At 48.5% G+C, this 18,407-nt stretch overlaps 1 protein-coding gene across 2 annotated transcripts in view; it reads left to right on the top strand.

Moving 5' to 3' along the window:
- Positions 1-15,234, top strand: part of slc26a9 (solute carrier family 26 member 9) — a 100,836-nt gene extending 85,602 nt beyond the window's left edge. For both annotated transcript variants that reach the window (XM_033042918.1, XM_033042917.1), the window contains exons 17-21: positions 786-1,058; positions 2,088-2,142; positions 8,055-8,188; positions 13,008-13,085; positions 15,047-15,234. In XM_033042918.1, coding sequence (XP_032898809.1) covers positions 786-1,058; positions 2,088-2,142; positions 8,055-8,188; positions 13,008-13,085; positions 15,047-15,100 — 594 coding nt within the window. In that variant the 3' untranslated portion in view covers positions 15,101-15,234. The remainder of the gene's footprint in view (positions 1-785; positions 1,059-2,087; positions 2,143-8,054; positions 8,189-13,007; positions 13,086-15,046) is intronic.
- Positions 15,235-18,407: the final 3,173 nt, after the last annotated feature.

Here is an 18,407-nt window from a genome sequence, read left to right as displayed (position 1 = left end):
GCTGCTGCACCCGCTGAGTTTCTCCAGCACTTTTGTCTACCTCAGGTTTGTAGGTTAATTGGCTTGTTATAAATGTTAAAAAAAATTGTCCAGCACTTTTGTCAACCTCCTTCCTACATATTTCGTCATTGTTCCCGATGTTGGGGAAGTCCAGGACAAGGGGTCACAGTTTGAGGATAAGGGGGAAGTCTTTTAGGACCGAGATGAGAAGAAAACAAAATTTCACACAGAGAGTGGTGAATCCGTGGAATTCTCTGCCACAGAAGGTAGTTGAGGCCACAGTTCATTGGCTATATTTAAGATGGAGTTAGACGTGGCCCTTGTGGCTAAAGGGATCAGGGGGTATGGAGAGAAGGCAAGTACAGGCTACTGAGTTGGATGATCAGCCATGATCATATTGAATGGCGGTGCAGGCTCGAAGGGCCGAATGGCCTACTCCTGCACCTATTGTCTATGTTTCTATGTTTCTATTTCCCCTGCCTCAACTATTTCCTCTGGCAGACACAAGGAATTGCAGATACGCAAAAAAAAGCTGGAGAAACTCAGCGGGTGCAACAGCATCTATGGAGCGAAGGAAATAGGTAACGTTTCGGGCCGAAACCCTTCTTGGAATTGCAGAAGCTGGTTTACCAAAAAAAGACACAAAGTGCTGGAGTAACTCAACAGGTCAAGCAGGCATCTCTGGAGAGGCCAAATGGCCTACTCCTGCACCTATTTTCTATGTTTCTATATTTCTATGTTTCTATGTTTCTATGTTTCATTCTCCGCCCCATCTTCTGTTGCAGCAAGTGTCTCTGCAGGAGCTGGTGAAGGAGGTGGAGGCCGAGTCGTCCATGGACTGTAACAATAACTCAGTGGACGACTCCCCGCGGATATCCTACATCACGGTCAACACCCCCAACGGGCTCCATGAGAGGATGGACAAGTCCACGCTGGAGGCGGACAACCCCGAAGACCCCATCAAACTCGCCCACCCCATCGTCGACATTCACACCCTCATCCTGGACATGAGCGGAGTCTGTTTCGTCGACCTCATGGGAATCAAAGTTCTGGGAAAGGTGAGCGGCGGCCCCCGTCCTTCAAATGGACGCACCACCCCCCACCCCCACCCCCACCCCCACCCCTCCGTTGACCTTCAACATTCACCCCTGGGGTTTAGATCACCGTGTGGTTTGCTCGACTCCGTTGGTCATTGTGTGCCGCAGCGGGTGGAGTTGCCACCTCACGGCGCCCGATACCCGGGTTCGATCCCGACCGCGGGTGCCTGTCTGTAAGGAGTTTGCACGCTTCCCCCCGTGACCTGCGTGGGTTTTCAACGAGATCTTCGTGAAGAACGTTTGGTGCAAGACAAAGTCTAGTAAAGTCCGCTCAAAGATAGCCTTAGGGCCTCCAATGAGGTAGATAATAGTCCGCTCTCTAGTTATGATAGGATGACAATAGACAATAGGTGCAGGAGTAGGCCATTCAGCCATTCGAGCCAGCACCGCCATTCAATGTGATCATGGCTGATCATCCACAATCAGTACCCCGTTCCTGCCTTCTCCCCATATCCCCTGACTCCGCTATCTTTAAGAGCCCTATCAAGCTCTCTCTTGAAAGTATCCAGAGAACCGGCCTCCATCGCCCTCTGAGGCAGAGAACTCCACAGACTCACAACTCTCTGTGAGAAAAAAGTGTTTCCTCATCTCCGTTTCCTCATCCCCTTCAGTTGCCTGATAACAGCTGGGGCGAAACTGTCCCTGAATCTGGAGGTGAGCGTTTTCGCCACTTCTGTACCTCTTGCCCGATGGGAGAGGGTGTAGTTCTGGTCTCTCCATTACAGGAAGGACATGAAGGCTTTGGAGTGGGTGCACGAGTCAAGTCAAGTCAAGTTTATTCGTCACAAACGCATACGAGACGTGCAAATGCTTGCGGATTGTGCCAAAAAATTACAAACAGAATCACATATTCACATATTACATATTTGTGGGAGGGGGGGAAAAAGGTGCAGTGGACTTCTACCTGGATTAGGTGGATTTAAAGTTATTGTATTCATTTGCTTTTCATCTTATTATTTGTTCTTCTGATTGCTGTCTTTGTTTGCACAGATATGTTCAAACTACAAGAAGATTGGCGTGACCATTTTCCTAGCTGGTATAAGAGGTGAGAATCTTTAATGTATCCACTCTGCTCAAATTTGGTTTGGTTTAGTTTAGTTTATTGTCACTGTGAAAAGCTTTTTTGTTGCTTGCTATCCAGCCAGTGAAAAGACAATATATGTATGGTATAATATATATATATATTAGAAACATAGAAACATAGAAAATAGGTGCAGGAGTAGGCCATTCGGCCCTTCGAGCCTGCACCGCCATTCAATATGATCATGGCTGATCATCCAACTCAGTATCCTGTACCTGCCTTCTCTCCATACCCCCTGATCCCTTTAGCCACAAGGGCCATATCTAACTCCCTCTTAAATATAGCCAATGAACTGGCCTCAACTACCTTCTGCGGCAGATAATTCCACAGATTCACCTCTCTCTGTGTGAAAAATGTTTTCCTCATCTCGGTCCTAAAAGATTTCCACTTTATCCTTAAACTGTGACCCCTTGTTCTGGACTTCCCCAACATCGGGAACAATCTTCCTGCATCTAGCCTGTCCAACCCCCCAAGAATTTTGTACGTTTCTATAAGATTCCCCCCTCAATCTTCTAAATTCTAGATTATATGTATATAGTCAATGAATTTTTTTAAGGCAGAGATAGACAGATTCTAGTACGGGTGTCAGGGGCTATGGGGAGAAGGCAGGAGAATGGGGTTGAGAGGGAGAGATAGATCAGCCATGATTGAATGGCGGAGTAGACTTGAATGGGCCGAATGGCCTCATTCTGCTCCTATCACTTTGAGATGCCCCTGGCCCAAAAACGTCACTGATACATTTCAGGTAACACCCCTCAAAATGAGGCAACAAAAGACAATAGACAATAGGTGTAGGAGGCCCTTCGAGCCAGCACCGCCATTCAATGTGATCATGACTGATCATCCCCATTCAGTAGGTAGACAAAAATGTTGGAGAAACTCAGCGGGTGCAGCAGCATCTACGGAGCGAAGGAAATAGGCAACGTTTCGGGCCGAAACCCGGAAGGGTTTCGGCCCGAAACGTTACCTATTTCCTATTTCCTTCGCCCTTGGTTTCGGCCCGAAACGTCGCCTATTTCCTTCGCTCCAAAGATGCTGCTGCACCAGCCGAGTTTCTCCAGCATTTTTGTCTACCTTCGATTTTCCAGCATCTGCAGTTCCTTCTTAAACATCCCCAATCAGTACCCCGTTCCTGCCTTCTCCCCATATCTCCTGACACCACTATCTTTAAGAGCCCTATCTAGCTCGCTCTTGAAAATATCCAGAAAACTGGCTTCCACTGCCCTCTGAGGCAGAGAATTCCACAGACTCACGATTCTCTGTGTGAAAAAGTGTTTACTCATCTCCGTTCTAAATGGCCTACCCCTTATTCTTAAACACCTCTGATAAATCCATTCCTCAGTGAAGGAAGAGAGAATCATATGGATATTAGAATATTCAGACATAGAGTCATAGAGTGATGGAAACAGGCCCTTCAGTCCAACTTGCCCACATCGACCAACATGCCCCATCTACACTAGTTCCATTTGCCTGCATTTGGCCCATATCCCTCCAAACCTGTCCTATCCATGTACCTGTCCAAATGACTCTTAAAGGTAGCAACAGTACCTGCCTCAACTACCTCCACCGACAGCTTGTTCCATACACCCACCACCCTTTGGGTAGAAAGGTTACCACTCAGATTCCTATTAAATCTGTCTTATGCTGAGAGAATGGAGCAGCTGGGCTTGTACACTCTGGAGTTTAGAAGGATGAGAGGTTATCTCATTGAAACATATAAGATTGTTAAGGGCTTGGACACATTAGAGGCAGGAAACATGTTCCCGGTGTTGGGGGAGTCCAGAACCAGGGGCCACAGTTTAAGAATAAGGAGTAAGCCATTTAGAACAGAGACGAGGAAACACTTTTTCTCACAGAGAGTGGTGAGTCTGTGGAATTCTCTGCCTCAGAGGGTGGTGGAGGTGGGTTCTCTGGATGCTTTCAAGAGAGAGCTTGATAGGGCGCTTAAAAATAGCGGAGTCAGGGGATATGGGGAGAAGGCAGGAACGGGGTACTGATTGGGGATGATCAGCCGTGATCACATTGAATGACGGTGCTGGCTCGAAGGGCCGAATGGCCTACTCCTGCACCTATTGTCTATTGTCTATACATTTTTCCTTAAACCTTAAAGCTTCGGCCCAACTTGTCCATGCCGACCAACATGCCCCATCTACACTAGTCCCACCTGCCCACGTTTGGCAAATATCCCTCCAAACCTGTCTTGTCCATGTATCTGTCTAGTTGCTTCTTAAACGTTGCGATAGTCCCAGCCTCAACTACCTCCTCTGGCAGCTCGTCCCATACACCCACCCACTGCCCTTTGCGTGATTCAAGATTCAAGAGAATTTATTGTCATGTGTCCCAGATAGGACGATGAAATTCCTGCTTTGCTTCAGCACAACAGAACATAACAGGCATAAATAAATAAAGAAAAGGGTGTCAGGCATCATTTGTTCCTTTGACGCCCAATGAGTAATGGCACATTAGTCTTCATCAAGGTTAATGCTTTGACACTATGAATGTGCAGTTTTAAGTGCTAAAAATAACACAATACCACTCACCACTATTTATGAGAGGCATATCACTAATAAATAGCAACTGCACTTTGATTGAGCACCTTTGACCGTTGCTTAAGCATGGGAGGATTTTATTGTCATGTTTATATCTCATATAACTTAATAAATGTTAATAAATACTGATAATAGGATATTGATTGCGTGCTTGTAAACAGAATTATCTGTGCCTTGCCTATAAGATTATAAGATACATATAATCTTAAGGGGTTCTTAAAATTCTTAAGGGGTTGGACAGGCTAGATGCAGGAAGATTGCTCCCGATGTTGGGGAAGTCCAGGACAAGGGGTCACAGCTTAAGGATAAGGGGGAAATCCTTTAAAACCGAGATGAGAAGAACTTTTTTCACACAGAGAGTGGTGAATCTCTGGAACTCCCTGCCACAGAGGGTAGTCGAGGCCAGTTCATTGGCTATATTTAAGAGGGAGTTAGATGTGGCCCTTGTGGCTAAGGGGATCAGAGGGTATGGAGAGAAGGCAGGTACGGGATACTGAGTTGGATGATCAGCCATGATCATATTGAATGGCGGTGCAGGCTCGAAGGGCCGAATGGCCTACTCCTGCACCTAATTTCTATGTTTCTATGTTTCTATAAGATTGTTAAGGGCTTGGACACGCTAGAGGCAGGAAACATGTTCCCGATGTTGGGGGAGTCCAAAACCAGGGGCCACAGTTTATGAATAAGGGGCAGGCCATTTAGAACGGAGATGAAGAAAAACCTTTTCACCCAGAGATTTGTGACTGTGGAATTCTCGGCCTCAGAAGGCGGTGGAGGCCAATTTTCTGGATGCTTTCAAGAGAGAGTTAGATAGGGCTCTTAAAGATAGCGGAGTCAAGGGATATGGGGAGGAGGCAGGAACGGGGCACTGATGATCAGCCAAGGAAAAAGGAATGTGACTTTTCAGGTCAAGACCTTCTTCAGACGTCCCGACCCATCATTTCTCTCCAGAGATGCTTGCCTGACCTGCTGAGTTACAGAACAGCAGTTGTAGGGTTTGTAAACCTGGTACTCAATAGTTAATATAAAAAATGTTTTTTTAAAAAGCTCAATGTAGTGCGAAAACAAAACCAAGCACAAAGTCCCTTGTACCAACTAGACAGTTCATAGACTGGAGTTTAGTTGACGCTCGCAGTGTCAATCAACTGTGTGCGGCACGGTGGCACAGCGGTAGAGTTGCAGCCTTAAACCCCTGTCCCACGGTACGAGTTCATTCCAAGAGCTCTCCCGAGTTTGCCCTGATTCGAACTCGGAGATTTACGGTAATGGCCACTCGTCGGTACTCGGGGCTCTCGTGGACATTTTTCAACATGTTGAAAAATCTTCACCAGTCTTCCCGCGCTTACCTGCCGTTAGCGAGTCTTCCCGAGTACCTGCCGTTAGCGCTAAGAGACGTCCCCGAGCTCCGACGTACCCGCTAAGTTCATTCTCCGTACATACCACGAGTTTGATTTTTTTTTTATTTGGGAGAGCTCTTGGAATGAACTCGTACCGTGGGACAGGGCTATTACGGCGCCAGTGACCAGGGTTCGATCCTGACTACGGGTGTACATTCTCTCCGTGACCCGCGTGGGTTTTTCTCTGAGATCTTCGGTTTCCTCCCACACGTAAAGGTTTGTAGGTTAATTGGCTTGGCATAAATGTAAAAAAAATTGTCCCTAGTGTGTTTAGCGTAATGTTAGTCAGCGGGGATCGCTGGTCTGTGCAGACTCGTTGGGCCGAAGGGCCTGTTTTACACGCTGTGTCTCTAAACTCAAATAAACTAAACTGAACCACTGAGCCACTGAGTTACTCCAGCACTGTGCGTTCAGATTCCAACAAGATTCCAGTTCCTTGTGTCTACTCTGGTAATGCTATTACGGTTTTAATTGTTTGGACAAAAATAAATTCCTGACAGTGAACCACTTCAGGAACGCCGGGAACATTACGTACTTGCCTGTTGGCAAAGTCCATCTCAGCAAGTTGCAAACTCACATGTTGCCAAACTGTTATTGAACTCAACACAGAGAGGAAAACATTCCGGGCAGAATATTTTAATTCAGTTTAGTTTAGAGATACAGCGAGGAAACAGGCCCTTCAGCCCATCGAGTCCGTGCCGACCAGCGATCCCCGCACACTAGTACTATCCTGCGCACACTCGGGACATTTTTTACACTTATACCAAGGCAATTAACCCACGAACATGCACGTCTTTGGAGTGTGGGAGGAAGTCGAAGATGTCGAAGAAAACCCATGCAGGTCACGGGGAGAACGTGCAAACTCCGTACAGACAGCACCCGTAGTCAGGATTGAACGCCAATCTATGGCGCTGTGAGGCAGCAACTCTACCGCTGCCCCTTTTTGATTGATATCTAAAGGGCTCCAGTTTATTCTGGCACATTGGAGCATTTTTTTAAATATCAAATGTTTGCTGATGATTTTGATGATGCATGACGTTGCTCCTTCCTTTATGTAGATTAGTTTAGATATACGTCATGGAAACAGGCCCTTCGGCCCACTGACCACTGACCAGCGATCACCCGTTCACACTAGTTCTATGTTAGCCCACTTTCTCACCCACTCCCCGCACATTAGGGGGCAATTTACAACGGGCCGATTAACCTACAAACCCCGGGATGTGGGAGGAAACCGGAGCACCCGGGGGAAACCCACGCGGTCACAGGGAGAACGTGCAAACTCCACATGGACAGCACCTGTAGTCAGGGTTGAACTCTGATTCGCGCATCAGGCACAAAGTCCTGCGGCAACTCAGTCGGACAGGCAGCATCTCTGGAGATTAAAGGATGGGTGATGTTGCAGGTCTGAAGAACAGCCTGAAGGGACCCGACCCTGAAACGTCACCTGTCCATGTTCTCCAGAGATGCTACCTGAGCCGCTGAGTTACTCCAGCACTTGGTGCCTATCTCCAGTACATACCAGCATCTGCAGTTCCTTGCGACACAGTGGGTTTAAGGGCATGTTTCCGTACTGCAAGTTTAATTCAATCAAAGGTACACAAAAATGCTGGAGAAACTCAGCGGGTGCAGCAGCAACTATGGAGCGAAGGAAATAGGTAACGTTTCAGGCCGAAACCCTTCGTCAGACTGATTCAAAATTCACTCAAAACTGGTCTCCAGTAATGTCCGATCAAAGATAGTCCGAGAGTCTCCTATGAGGTAGATAGTAGCTCAGGGCCGTTCTCTAGATGGTTCAGTTGCCTGATAACAGCCGGGAAGAAACTGTCCCTGAATCTGGAGGTGTGCGTTTTCACACTTCTGTACCTCTTGCCCGATGAGAGAGGGGAGAAGAGGCTGCTTCTAATCCTGCCGCTAAATATTTGTTTCACAGATCAAGTGTTTGAGGACATCGAGACTGGCGGCATGTTTGACGACAGTGGCCTGGAACGCAGTTGTCTCTTCTTGTCCGTGCATGATGCTGTACTCTACGCGTTGGCCAGCCGCCAGGATACGCCCAAGGAAAAAGTAACCGACTTTTTAAATCATTTTATTTGAGTTCGAGTTTGACTTCAGTGTATTGCCACGTGTCCCGAGTGTCCCCAGTGAAAAACTTTCCAGTCAGCGGAAAGGCAATACATGATTACAATCGAGCTGTACAGAGTGTGCAGTTTAGTTTAGCTCAGAGATACAGCGCGGAAACAGGCCATTCGGCCCACGCTGACCATCGAACCCCCGCACACTAACACTATCCTACACACACTAGGGACAATTTACAAATTCACTAAAGGCAATTAGCCTACAAACATGTACGTTTTTGGAATGTGGGAGGAAACTGGAGCATCCGGGGTAAACCCCATGCAGGTCACGGGGAGAACGTACAAACTCCGTACAGACAGCACCCGTGGTCAGTATCGAACCTGGGTCTCTGGTGCTGTGGGGCAGCGACTCTACCCGCTGAGCCACCGTGCCACCCCTCTTATACAGGATACAGGGCAATAATGTGAACAGCGTCTGGTGCAAGATAAAGCCAGCAAAGTCCGATTGAAGATAGTCTGAGGGTCTCCAATGAGGTCGATAGTAGCTCAGGACTGCTCGCTAGTTGTTGGTGGGGTGGTTCAGTTGCCTGATAATGTGCTGTTTAAAATATGAAAGAAACCTTTGTCATTGTCCCAGGACAAACAAACCCAATGTTCATTCAGAATAGAGTGACAGCTAATATAATCCAAATCATCTGGAGCTTTTGTTTTTTTTAGTTTAGGTTAGAGATACAGCATGGAAACAGGCCCTTCGGCCCGTCGAGTCCACGCTTGCCATTGATCACCCCTTCACACTAGTTCCATGCTATCCCCGCTTTCTCATCCACTCCCTACGCACCAGGGGGCAATTTGCAGAGGGGCCGATTAACCTACAAACCCGCACGTCTTTGGGATGTGGGAGGAAACCGGAGCACCCGGAGGAAACCCACGCGGTCACAGAGAGGACGTGCAAACTCCACACACACAGTCAGCTCCCAGGGTCAGGGTCGAACCCGGGTCTCTGGCGCGATGAGACAGCAGCTCCACCCGCTGCGCCACCGCACCGCCCACTGTAAACAGCAAGAACATAATTCAGGATCTGTTCCTCTTTAGATTACAGCCTTAAATCTCACCAGTCATTAGTGAATGCTTATCTGTACATAGATAATCTCAATAGTTTCTCTCACTGTTTAAGCAATACTTTGAGTACTTTTTTTTTAAACTTGACATTTGAAGCAGAACAGTTATGATGGGGTTGAGAGGGAAAGATAGATCGGCCATGATTGAATGGCGGAGTAGACTCGATGGGCCGAACGGCCTAATTCTGCTCCTATCACTTATGAACATGAGAAGCAAGTAAGTAATTAGAAACACAGAAACATAGAAAATAGGTTGCAGGAGGAGGCCATTCGGCCCTTCGAGCCAGCACCGCCATTCATTGTGATCACGGCTGATCGTCCCCTATCAATAACCCATGCCTGCCTTCTCCCCATATCCCTTGACTCCACTCGCCCCTAGAGCTCTATCTAACTCTCTCTTAAATCCATCCAGTGATTTGGCCTCCACTGCCCTCTGTGGCAGGGAATTCCACAAATTCACAACTCTCTGGGTGAAAAAGTTTTTTCTCACCTCAGTCTTAAATAGCCTCCCCTTCATTCTAAGACTGTGGCCCCTGGTTCTGGACTCGCCCAACATTGGGAACATTTTTCCTGCTGCTGGGCTTAGAGTTTGGCTCACAGGAGCACGACACAGGAACACGGAGGTCTGTTGTATCAGTGGAGTTATATGATTAATTAAAATTAAGTGAACAATGTACAGGTGTGTAGATACAGGTGTGCAATGAACAGGTGTGTAGATACAGGTGTGCAATGTACAGGTGTGTAGATACAGGTGTGCAATGTACAGGTGTGTAAATACAGGTGTGCAATGTACAGGTGTGTAGATACAGGTGTGCAATGTACAGGTGTGTAGATACAGGTGTGCAATGTACAGGTGTGTAAATACAGGTGTGCAATGTACATGTGTGTAGATACAGGTGTGCAATGTACAGGTGTGTAGATACAGGTGTGCAATGTACAGGTGTGTAAATACAGGTGTGCAATGTACAGGTGTGTAGATACAGGTGTGCAATGTACAGGTGTGTAGATACAGGTGTGCAATGTACAGGTGTGTAGATACAGGTGTGCAATGTACATGTGTGTAGATACAGGTGTGCAATGTACAGGTGTGTAGATACAGGTGTGCAATGTACAGGTGTGTAGATACAGGTGTGCAATGTACAGTTGTGTAGATACATGGACAACAGCGCAGAATAAACATGGCCAATGGGTCGACTGGGCTTGTATTCACTGGAATTTAGAAGGATGAGAGGGTATCTTATGGAAACATGTAAAATTCTTATGGGATTGAACAGACTAGATGCAGGAAAAATGTTCCCTAACTCATTGCCACAGAGGAGGCCTGTGGAGGCCTCTTAAGAAATTCCCTCTCATCTCCTTTCCAAAGGTACGTCCTTATATGCTGGGGGCTGTCAGGATCGAACCTGGCTCTGGCGCTGCGAGGTAACGGCTCCACCAGCTGTGCCACCATGTCACCCAGTGTTTGAAACGTAGAAACATTGACAATAGGAGCAGGACTAGGCCATTCAGCCCTTCGAGCCAGCACCGCCTTTCAATATGATCATATATGTTGAAACATATAAGATTGTTAAGGGCTTGGACACGCTAGAGGCAGGAAACATGTTCCCGATGTTGGGGGAGTCCAGAACCAGGGGCCACAGTTTAAGAATAAGGAGTAAGCCATTTAGAACGGAGACGAGGAAACACTTTTTCTCACAGAGAGCGGTGAGTCTGTGGAATTCTCTGCCTCAGAGGACGGTGGAGGCAGGTTCTCTGGATGCTTTCAAGAGAGAGCTAGATAGGGCTCTTAAAGATAGCGGAGTCAGGGGATGTGGGGAGAAGGCAGGAACGGGGTACTGATTGGGGATGATCAGCCATGATCACATTGAATGGCCGAATGGCCTACTCCTGCACCTATTGTCTATTGTCTATTGTCTATTGGCTGATCATCCAGAATCAGTTCCCGTTCCCACTTTCTCCCCATATCCCCTGATTCCGTTAGCCCTAAGAGCTAAATCTAACTCTCTCTTGAAAACATCCAGTGAATTGGCCTCCACTGCCTTCTGTGGCAGAGAATTCCACAGATTCACAACTCTCTGGGTGAAAAAGTTTTTCCTCGTCTCAGTCCTAAATGACCTTATACTTCTTATTCTTAAACTGTGTGTGACCCCTGGTTCTGGACTCCCTCCAACGTCAGGAACATTTTTCCTGCATCTAGCCTGTCCAATCCTTTAAGAATTTTAGGTAGACAAAAATGCTGGAGAAACTCAGCGGGCGAGGCAGCATCTATGGAGCGAAGGAAATAGGCAGCGTTTCGGGACGAAACGTTGCCTATTTCTTTCGCTCCATAGATGCTGCCTCACCCGCTGAGTTTCTCCAGCATTTTTGTCTACCTTCGATTTTCCAGCATCTGCAGTTCCTTCTTAAACACTTTAAGAATTTTATATGTTTCTATAAGATCTCCTCTCATCCTTCTAAATTCCAGTGGACTGATTTCAAAGTGCTTTGTTGTTTACTTTGTGTTCGGTTTCGCGGTCCTTATGGGCTGCTGCTCAGGATATTTCCAGCCCCTTATCAGTGCTGTTTGCCAGCCTTTGTGTCAAGGTGAAATCAAGAACAAATATAGACCTAACAGTCCGACGCAAGGGCGTTTGTAAGTTAGATGCCGGCTTCAGCAGTTTTGCTCAATATTTCCCCGAATTGTCGGCAAATTCCGTAGAACTTTTTCAGGACTTCGTCGGGACTTTCCGTAGAACTACGCCTTGGCATAAAGGCCGGCATTCTTGGTTCTTGGTTTCTTGGTCCTCCAAAATATTCCAAATGGAATTTAAACTGGAGGTGGTGGAGGGAGAGACTTAAGACAGAAAGGTTATTGGGAAGAAAGAGCTACTTTAAATGTAGTTGCATCTGGTCGGGTAACTATAGTTGGGTGGAGATTATTCCATGCTTTAATTGTGCGGGGGAAGAACGAATTGCTGTATACATCTGTCTTTGTAGCTGGGATCACAAATTGGATCGAATGCCCTCGTCTGCTCCTAATTGGTTTGGGTTTGGTGTAGGTCTTGTAATCTATGTCGAGCTGACCATTTAACATTTTGTAAAAACAGGTCAAACGGTGAGCTTCACGTCTGTCTGTCTTGGAGAGGGTTCCACCCCAGAGAATTCAGAAGTTTGGTGACACTCGCTTCTCTCTCATAGGCATACAGCACTAATGAGGCGTGGAGAGGGACAGCATTAGTGTGCGGGGATCGCTGGTCGGCATGGACTCGGTGGGCCGAAGGGCCTGTTTCCGCGCTGTATCTCTGAATTAAACTAAAAGTTAAAAGTTTGGGCAAATAGTGTTCGGCGCGGGGCGACCAAATCCACGCCGACCATCGATCGCCCGTTCACACTCGTTCTATGTTGTCCCACAATTTCTCATCCGCTCCCCACACACGAGGGGCAGTTTGCAGAGGGCCGGTCGACGCACGAATCCGCACGTCTTTGGGATGTGGGAGGAAACCGGCGCACCCGGAGGAAAACCCACGCAGTCGCAGGGAGAACGTGCAAACTCCACACACACACACACACGCAGACAGCAACTGAGTCCGCATTGAGCTGGTGGCCCTGGCGCTGCGAGGAGGCGCGCCTACCCCCTGCGCCACTCTGCCGCCCGTGCATTCATTTCACCTTTCAGTAAATTTAATCTGTAAAAAACGTGTACCATTGCAGGTCCCAGATGCATCAGCGATCTACATGAATGATGACGTGTCAAGCGATGAAAACGACGTGAATCAGGATTTGGAACAGGTACGAAACGGTGACACTTTCCCCTCAATATTCATTGGACACCAGCCTCCCTTCTCCGCTAGAGAATGCTGCCTGGATTAGTGGGTATTTGGCTGCCGGGAGAGGTTAGACAAACTTGGATTGGTTTCTCTGGAGCCTGAGGGGGTGACCTGATGTTGGTGAATGTTATGGACTGAAAATAATGGGAAAGTTGAAGGAAAGGCAAAGAGTTGTCCAGCACAGAAATAAACCCTTCATCCCACCAGGCACATGCTATCCTTTACATCCATCTACACTAGACCCTTCATCCCACCAGGTACATGCTACCCTTTACATCCATCTACACTAGACCCTTCATACCACCAGGCACATGCTATCCTTTACATCCATCTACACTAGACCCTTCATCCCACCAGGTACATGCTACCCTTTACATCCATCTACACTAGACCCTTCATCCCACCAGGTACATGCTATCCTTTACATCCATCTACACTTAGCAGCGGCACGGTGGGGCAGCGGTAAAATAGCTGCTTCAAGGCGCCAGAGACCCGGGTTCGATCCCGACTACGGGTGCTGTCTGTACAGAGTTTGTACGATCTCCCCCGTGACCGGCGTGGATTTTCCTCCGAGATCTTCGGTTTCCTCCCACACTCCCAAAGACGTACGTGCGGGTTTGTAGGTTAATTGGCTTGGTGTAAAAATGTAAAATTGCCCCAGGGTGGGTTGTGTTAGTGTGCGGGGATCGATGGTCGGCGCGGACCCAGTGGGCCGCAGGGCCTGTTACTGTGTTGTACCTCTAAACTAAACTAAACTAAAGGTTCAATTGAGCTTCATTGCCACGAGTGCACTGCAGGGTGACATTATTTTTGCATTGACCACATTTGCACTGAGTCACGGCCATATTTTGGCACCATGTACAAAATAACTCCAAAGGCTAAATCAAGGGGTTTGTGCAGGCCCTATCAGACGTGGGGGGGGGGGCAACAAATGTCGTTTGGCATCTACCTCATGCCAGTCTGCTTGGGGGCCACTAAACTTGAGGGGCTTCTGTTTGATCTTGGTTTGGGGGGGCTCTGAAATTGAAATCGGCCTGGACCTCAGTTCATCTATTGAGCAAACCAAGGTGTAGGTTAGGAACTGCAGATGCTGGTTTAAACTGACGGCAGACACAAAGTGCTGAAGCAACACAGTGGGGACAGGCAGCATCTCTGGGGAGAAGGAATGGGGGGGCGTTTCGGCTGGAGACCCTTTTTCATGCGTCTTTACCTGTCCATAGAAACACAGCGTTTAGATTGTTAAGGGTTTGGACACGCTAGAGGCAGGAAACATGTTCCCGATGTTGGGGGGAGTCCAGAACCAGGGGCCACACAGTTTAAAAATAAGGAGTAAGCCATTTAGAACGGAGAGGAGGAAACACTTTTTCTCACAGAGAGTGATGAGTCTGTGGAATTCTGTGGAGGCTGGTTCTCTGGATACTTTCAAGAGAGAGCTAGATAGGGCTCTTAAAAATAGCGGAGTCAGGGGTATATCGGGAGAAGGCAGGAACGGGGTACTGATTGGGGATGATCAGAAGGGCCGAATGGCCTACTCCTGCACCTAGACAAAAGTGCTGGAGAAACTCAGCGGGTGCAGCAGCATCTATGGAGCGAAGGAAATGGGCGATGTTTCGGGCCGAAACCAAGGGCGAAGGGAATAGGAAATAGGTAACGTTTCGGACCGAAACCCTTCCGGGTTTCGGCCCGAAACGTTGCCAATTTCCTTCGCTCCATAGATGCTGCTGCACCCGCTGAGTTTCTCCAGCACTTTTGTCTACCTTCAATGTTCCAGCATCTGCGGTTCCTTCTTAAACTATTCCTGCGTCTATTGTCTATTATTCTTGGCGTCGCGGTTGAATAGAGAGGGGGAGTCAGTCACGAAGGAGTATTTTTGCTGTTAAGATAATTTGTGCTTCCCCCCAACCCCCCCACCCCCACCCACAGGTCATGTTTGGAACAATGTTTGACAATAGCGCTGGGGACCACACGATTCTGTGAACAAACTCAGCGAGCGTGGCGAACAAACGCAAGTGATTTGCCCTCGAAGCCAGAGAGCTCTCGGATCAAAGAACTTGTTCGGATGTGTATTGTCAAGTGCGTTGCACTGAGTCGTGGTACACTGAGTGATATGGGAAAAAAAAAAAAAGGGTGTGATGTGCGGGCACCAGTTGTTAGTTGAAGACTCTCTCTTTTTTGGTTGTAGTAAACTATTTCTTATGTTTCAAAAAAAAAAAAAAAAAAAGCACAGTGGTGCCGGCGAGTCTTCAAATCGTTTTAAATTTGGCGCATGTGAAAAAAATAATATTGTTGTACTTGGTAGAGATATCCCTGCTGAGTGACTGGTATCAGCGAAATCTCCGCCCAAGAGATGCTGGCGCTGGAAGTGTCACTTCTTTTTTTCCTCGGTTGTTTGTTTCCCCCAGGCTGGAGTTTGATTTGCTCCCACTGTCTGGGTTATTCTTCTTCTACTTCTTCTTCTTCTTCTTTCGTGTGGCCTGTGGCGTGCACAGCCTAAAGTTGTTGGACAACTTGTTCTATTTGATCTTCCGTTTGTGCGCGTCGAGTTGATTGCATTAGTTGAAGCAGGGCGGAAACACCAAGTGGAGGTTGCGATCTTCCAACCCCCTCTGGGTTCCGTCGAGGGACCCGCAAGCCTCTGCCGCTGGGGTCGGTGCTTAATTGGGAAGGACAAGTGCATCGTTTGCGAGGTGGACCACCAACCAACCCCCCCCTCTTTCCCCATGACAAACCCCCCCTCCCTCCAAGGACCAGGGACCTTCAAGGGTCTCGGCCGGGGTTGGGAGACGGGTAGAACAGGCTCCCTCTTGAAAATGCTTAACGCTTCGGCAGGGTGAGTCCCCGGACAAAACTCGGGAACTATTTCAGCCCGAGGTGGTGAACTTGCGACATGGAGCATTTACAAGGTGGACAAAAGTGCTGGAGAAACTCAGCGGGTGCAGGCAGCAGCATCTATGGAGCGAAGAATATTTCCTTCGCTCCATAGATGCTGCCGCCTGCACCCGCTGAGTTTCTCCAGCACTTTTGTCTACCTTCGATTTTCCAGCATCTGCAGTTCCTTCTTGAGCCTATACAAAAGAATCGAGTGAATGGGTTAGTTAGTTAGTTAAGGCTGTGTACCTGGTCACCACACACACACACACACACACACACACACAGCCACAATTCCAACAAGGCTCCTATTCTGTCGGCCCCAACGTTGGCCAGGACGTCCAAATGGTCGGACTTACGACGCCCTCGGGGGTTGTTCTTCCCACTGGGATACCAATAAGTGCGGGTCCCACCACCGATTTTCCGGCACCTTCTTTCATCTGGACAAAAGTCACGAGAGCGCACTTGAAATCCACCCCCCCCCCCACCCACCTCCCCCTCACCCCCAAAATGTGTCCCCTAGGCCGGGTGAGGTGGTCGACCTCGACCCCATCGGGACTTCCGCGGCCGATCGGCGGGTGCTCTGGAACTCCTGCCCGGCCAGAGCCGACTCTGCGGGCCGGGATCGCCGCTGCCGAGGCGGGACGTCCCGGTACCGTTGGGACCCCCATCGGTGGCCGCGACCTCCGTTGGTCCGCCAACGCGGACAATCCGGGAAGGCTCTGGAAAGCAAGGGAAATCAGTGGTGGACCCGTGTAAGTACGTCCTTGCTTAGCCTAGAAGGCCAGCTCACACACAATATCCCAATGGAGATCAGTTAGTTACCTACGGTGGAGGCAGCGGTAGAGTTGCCGCCTCACAGCGCCAGGGACCCGGGTTCGATCCCGACCACGGGTGCTGTCTGTACGGAGTTTGTACGTTCTCCCCGTGAACTGCGTGGGTTTTCTCCGGGTGCTCCGGTTTCCCCCCCACACTCCACAGACTCACATGTTTGTAGGTTAATTGGCTTGGCAAAATTGTAAATTGTCCCCTAGTGTGTGTGTGGGGATCGCTGGTTGGCAAGGACTAGCTGAACTGGGCTGAAGGGCCTGTTTCCGCGCTGTATCTCTAAACTAAACTAAACTCAGGGTAGTCTGGGTTTCCTCATGGGTCATAGATAAGGGGCACGCATCCTCCACGTTACTTGGAAGAGCATTTAAAAGATGCTGGAGTTTAAATGATTTCCGGGAAGGAACTGCAGATGCTGGTTTACACCAAAGACAGACACAAAGTGCTGGAGTAACTCAGCGGGACGGGCAGCATCTCTGGAGAGAAGGAATGGGTGACATTTCGGGTTGAGACCCTTCTTCAGTGGAGATTGGGCATGTTGGTCGACAGGGGCAGGTTGAGCCGAAGGGCCTGTTTCCACCCTCCATGGCTCTATAACGGCATTCCCGCTGTTTGGAAAAAAAACAGGGAATGGTTGGGGAATCACCAATAGTGGCTCGGCGGGTAGTGCTGCTGCTTCACAGCGCCAGAGACCAAGAAGCGATCCTGAACCTCGAGTGGGGTCTGTGTGTGGAGTTTGCGCGCCCCCTCCGTGACCGTGACCGTGACCCTGCGGGCTTGTGGGTTAACTGGCTCAGTAGATGGAAAAAGCTGGTCAACGTAGGAGTAGTGTGAAGAGCTGATCGCTGGTCGGCATGGACTCGGTGGGCCGAAGGGCCTGTTTTACCAAGTTAGATCTTACAATGAATCCAAAACAAAACTCGTGTCTTTGCCAGCTGTCTCCTGCATTCAGTCTGAAGAAGGGTCTCGACCCGAAACGTCACCCGTTCCTTCTCTCCAGAGACGCTGCCCGTCCCGCTGAGTTACTCCCAGCTTTTTGTGTGTCTGTGTCCTATTCATACCAACCCGCCCCCCCCCCCCCCCCCCCCCCCCCCCCCACCTCTGCTCCTATAAGTGACTCGGGACTAAGGCCATCCAGTGTGGCCGGGGTTGGTTGTGGTGAAGTAATTGCATTGGGCGCCTTCCTTAAACTTTTTATGTGGCTGATATGCAGAAGATCCTCAATTAAGCACCATTGTCGTGGGCTAACTTTGGAGACAAACCTCGAAAAGTCATTCTCTCGTTTGTTGTCGTCCATCCGGTCTCAAAGTTAGCTGAACGGACAAAGCATGAAATGAATAGGGCTATTTCATATCCATAATTATGAAGGACATCATTACTTAAAGTAATAAATCAATGTTTTGCTGCATTCCAATGTAAAAAATACTTGCGACTGTTATTTAACTGATAAATACTATTATATGCTCATGAAATATTAATAAATATAATATATTACCAAGATCCCGTGCGTCATTATTCTGTAAGGTGGCATTTGGAAGGTGGCACATGCCCGATCTTTCACAAGGGGCATTTGTGGTGAATCTGTGGA

The sequence above is a fragment of the Amblyraja radiata genome, chromosome 24 (assembly GCF_010909765.2).
Source record: "Amblyraja radiata isolate CabotCenter1 chromosome 24, sAmbRad1.1.pri, whole genome shotgun sequence".
NCBI lineage: Eukaryota > Metazoa > Chordata > Chondrichthyes > Rajiformes > Rajidae > Amblyraja > Amblyraja radiata.
Note: the sequence above shows the minus strand (reverse complement) of the source record. Positions and strands in the feature narration are given on the sequence as shown.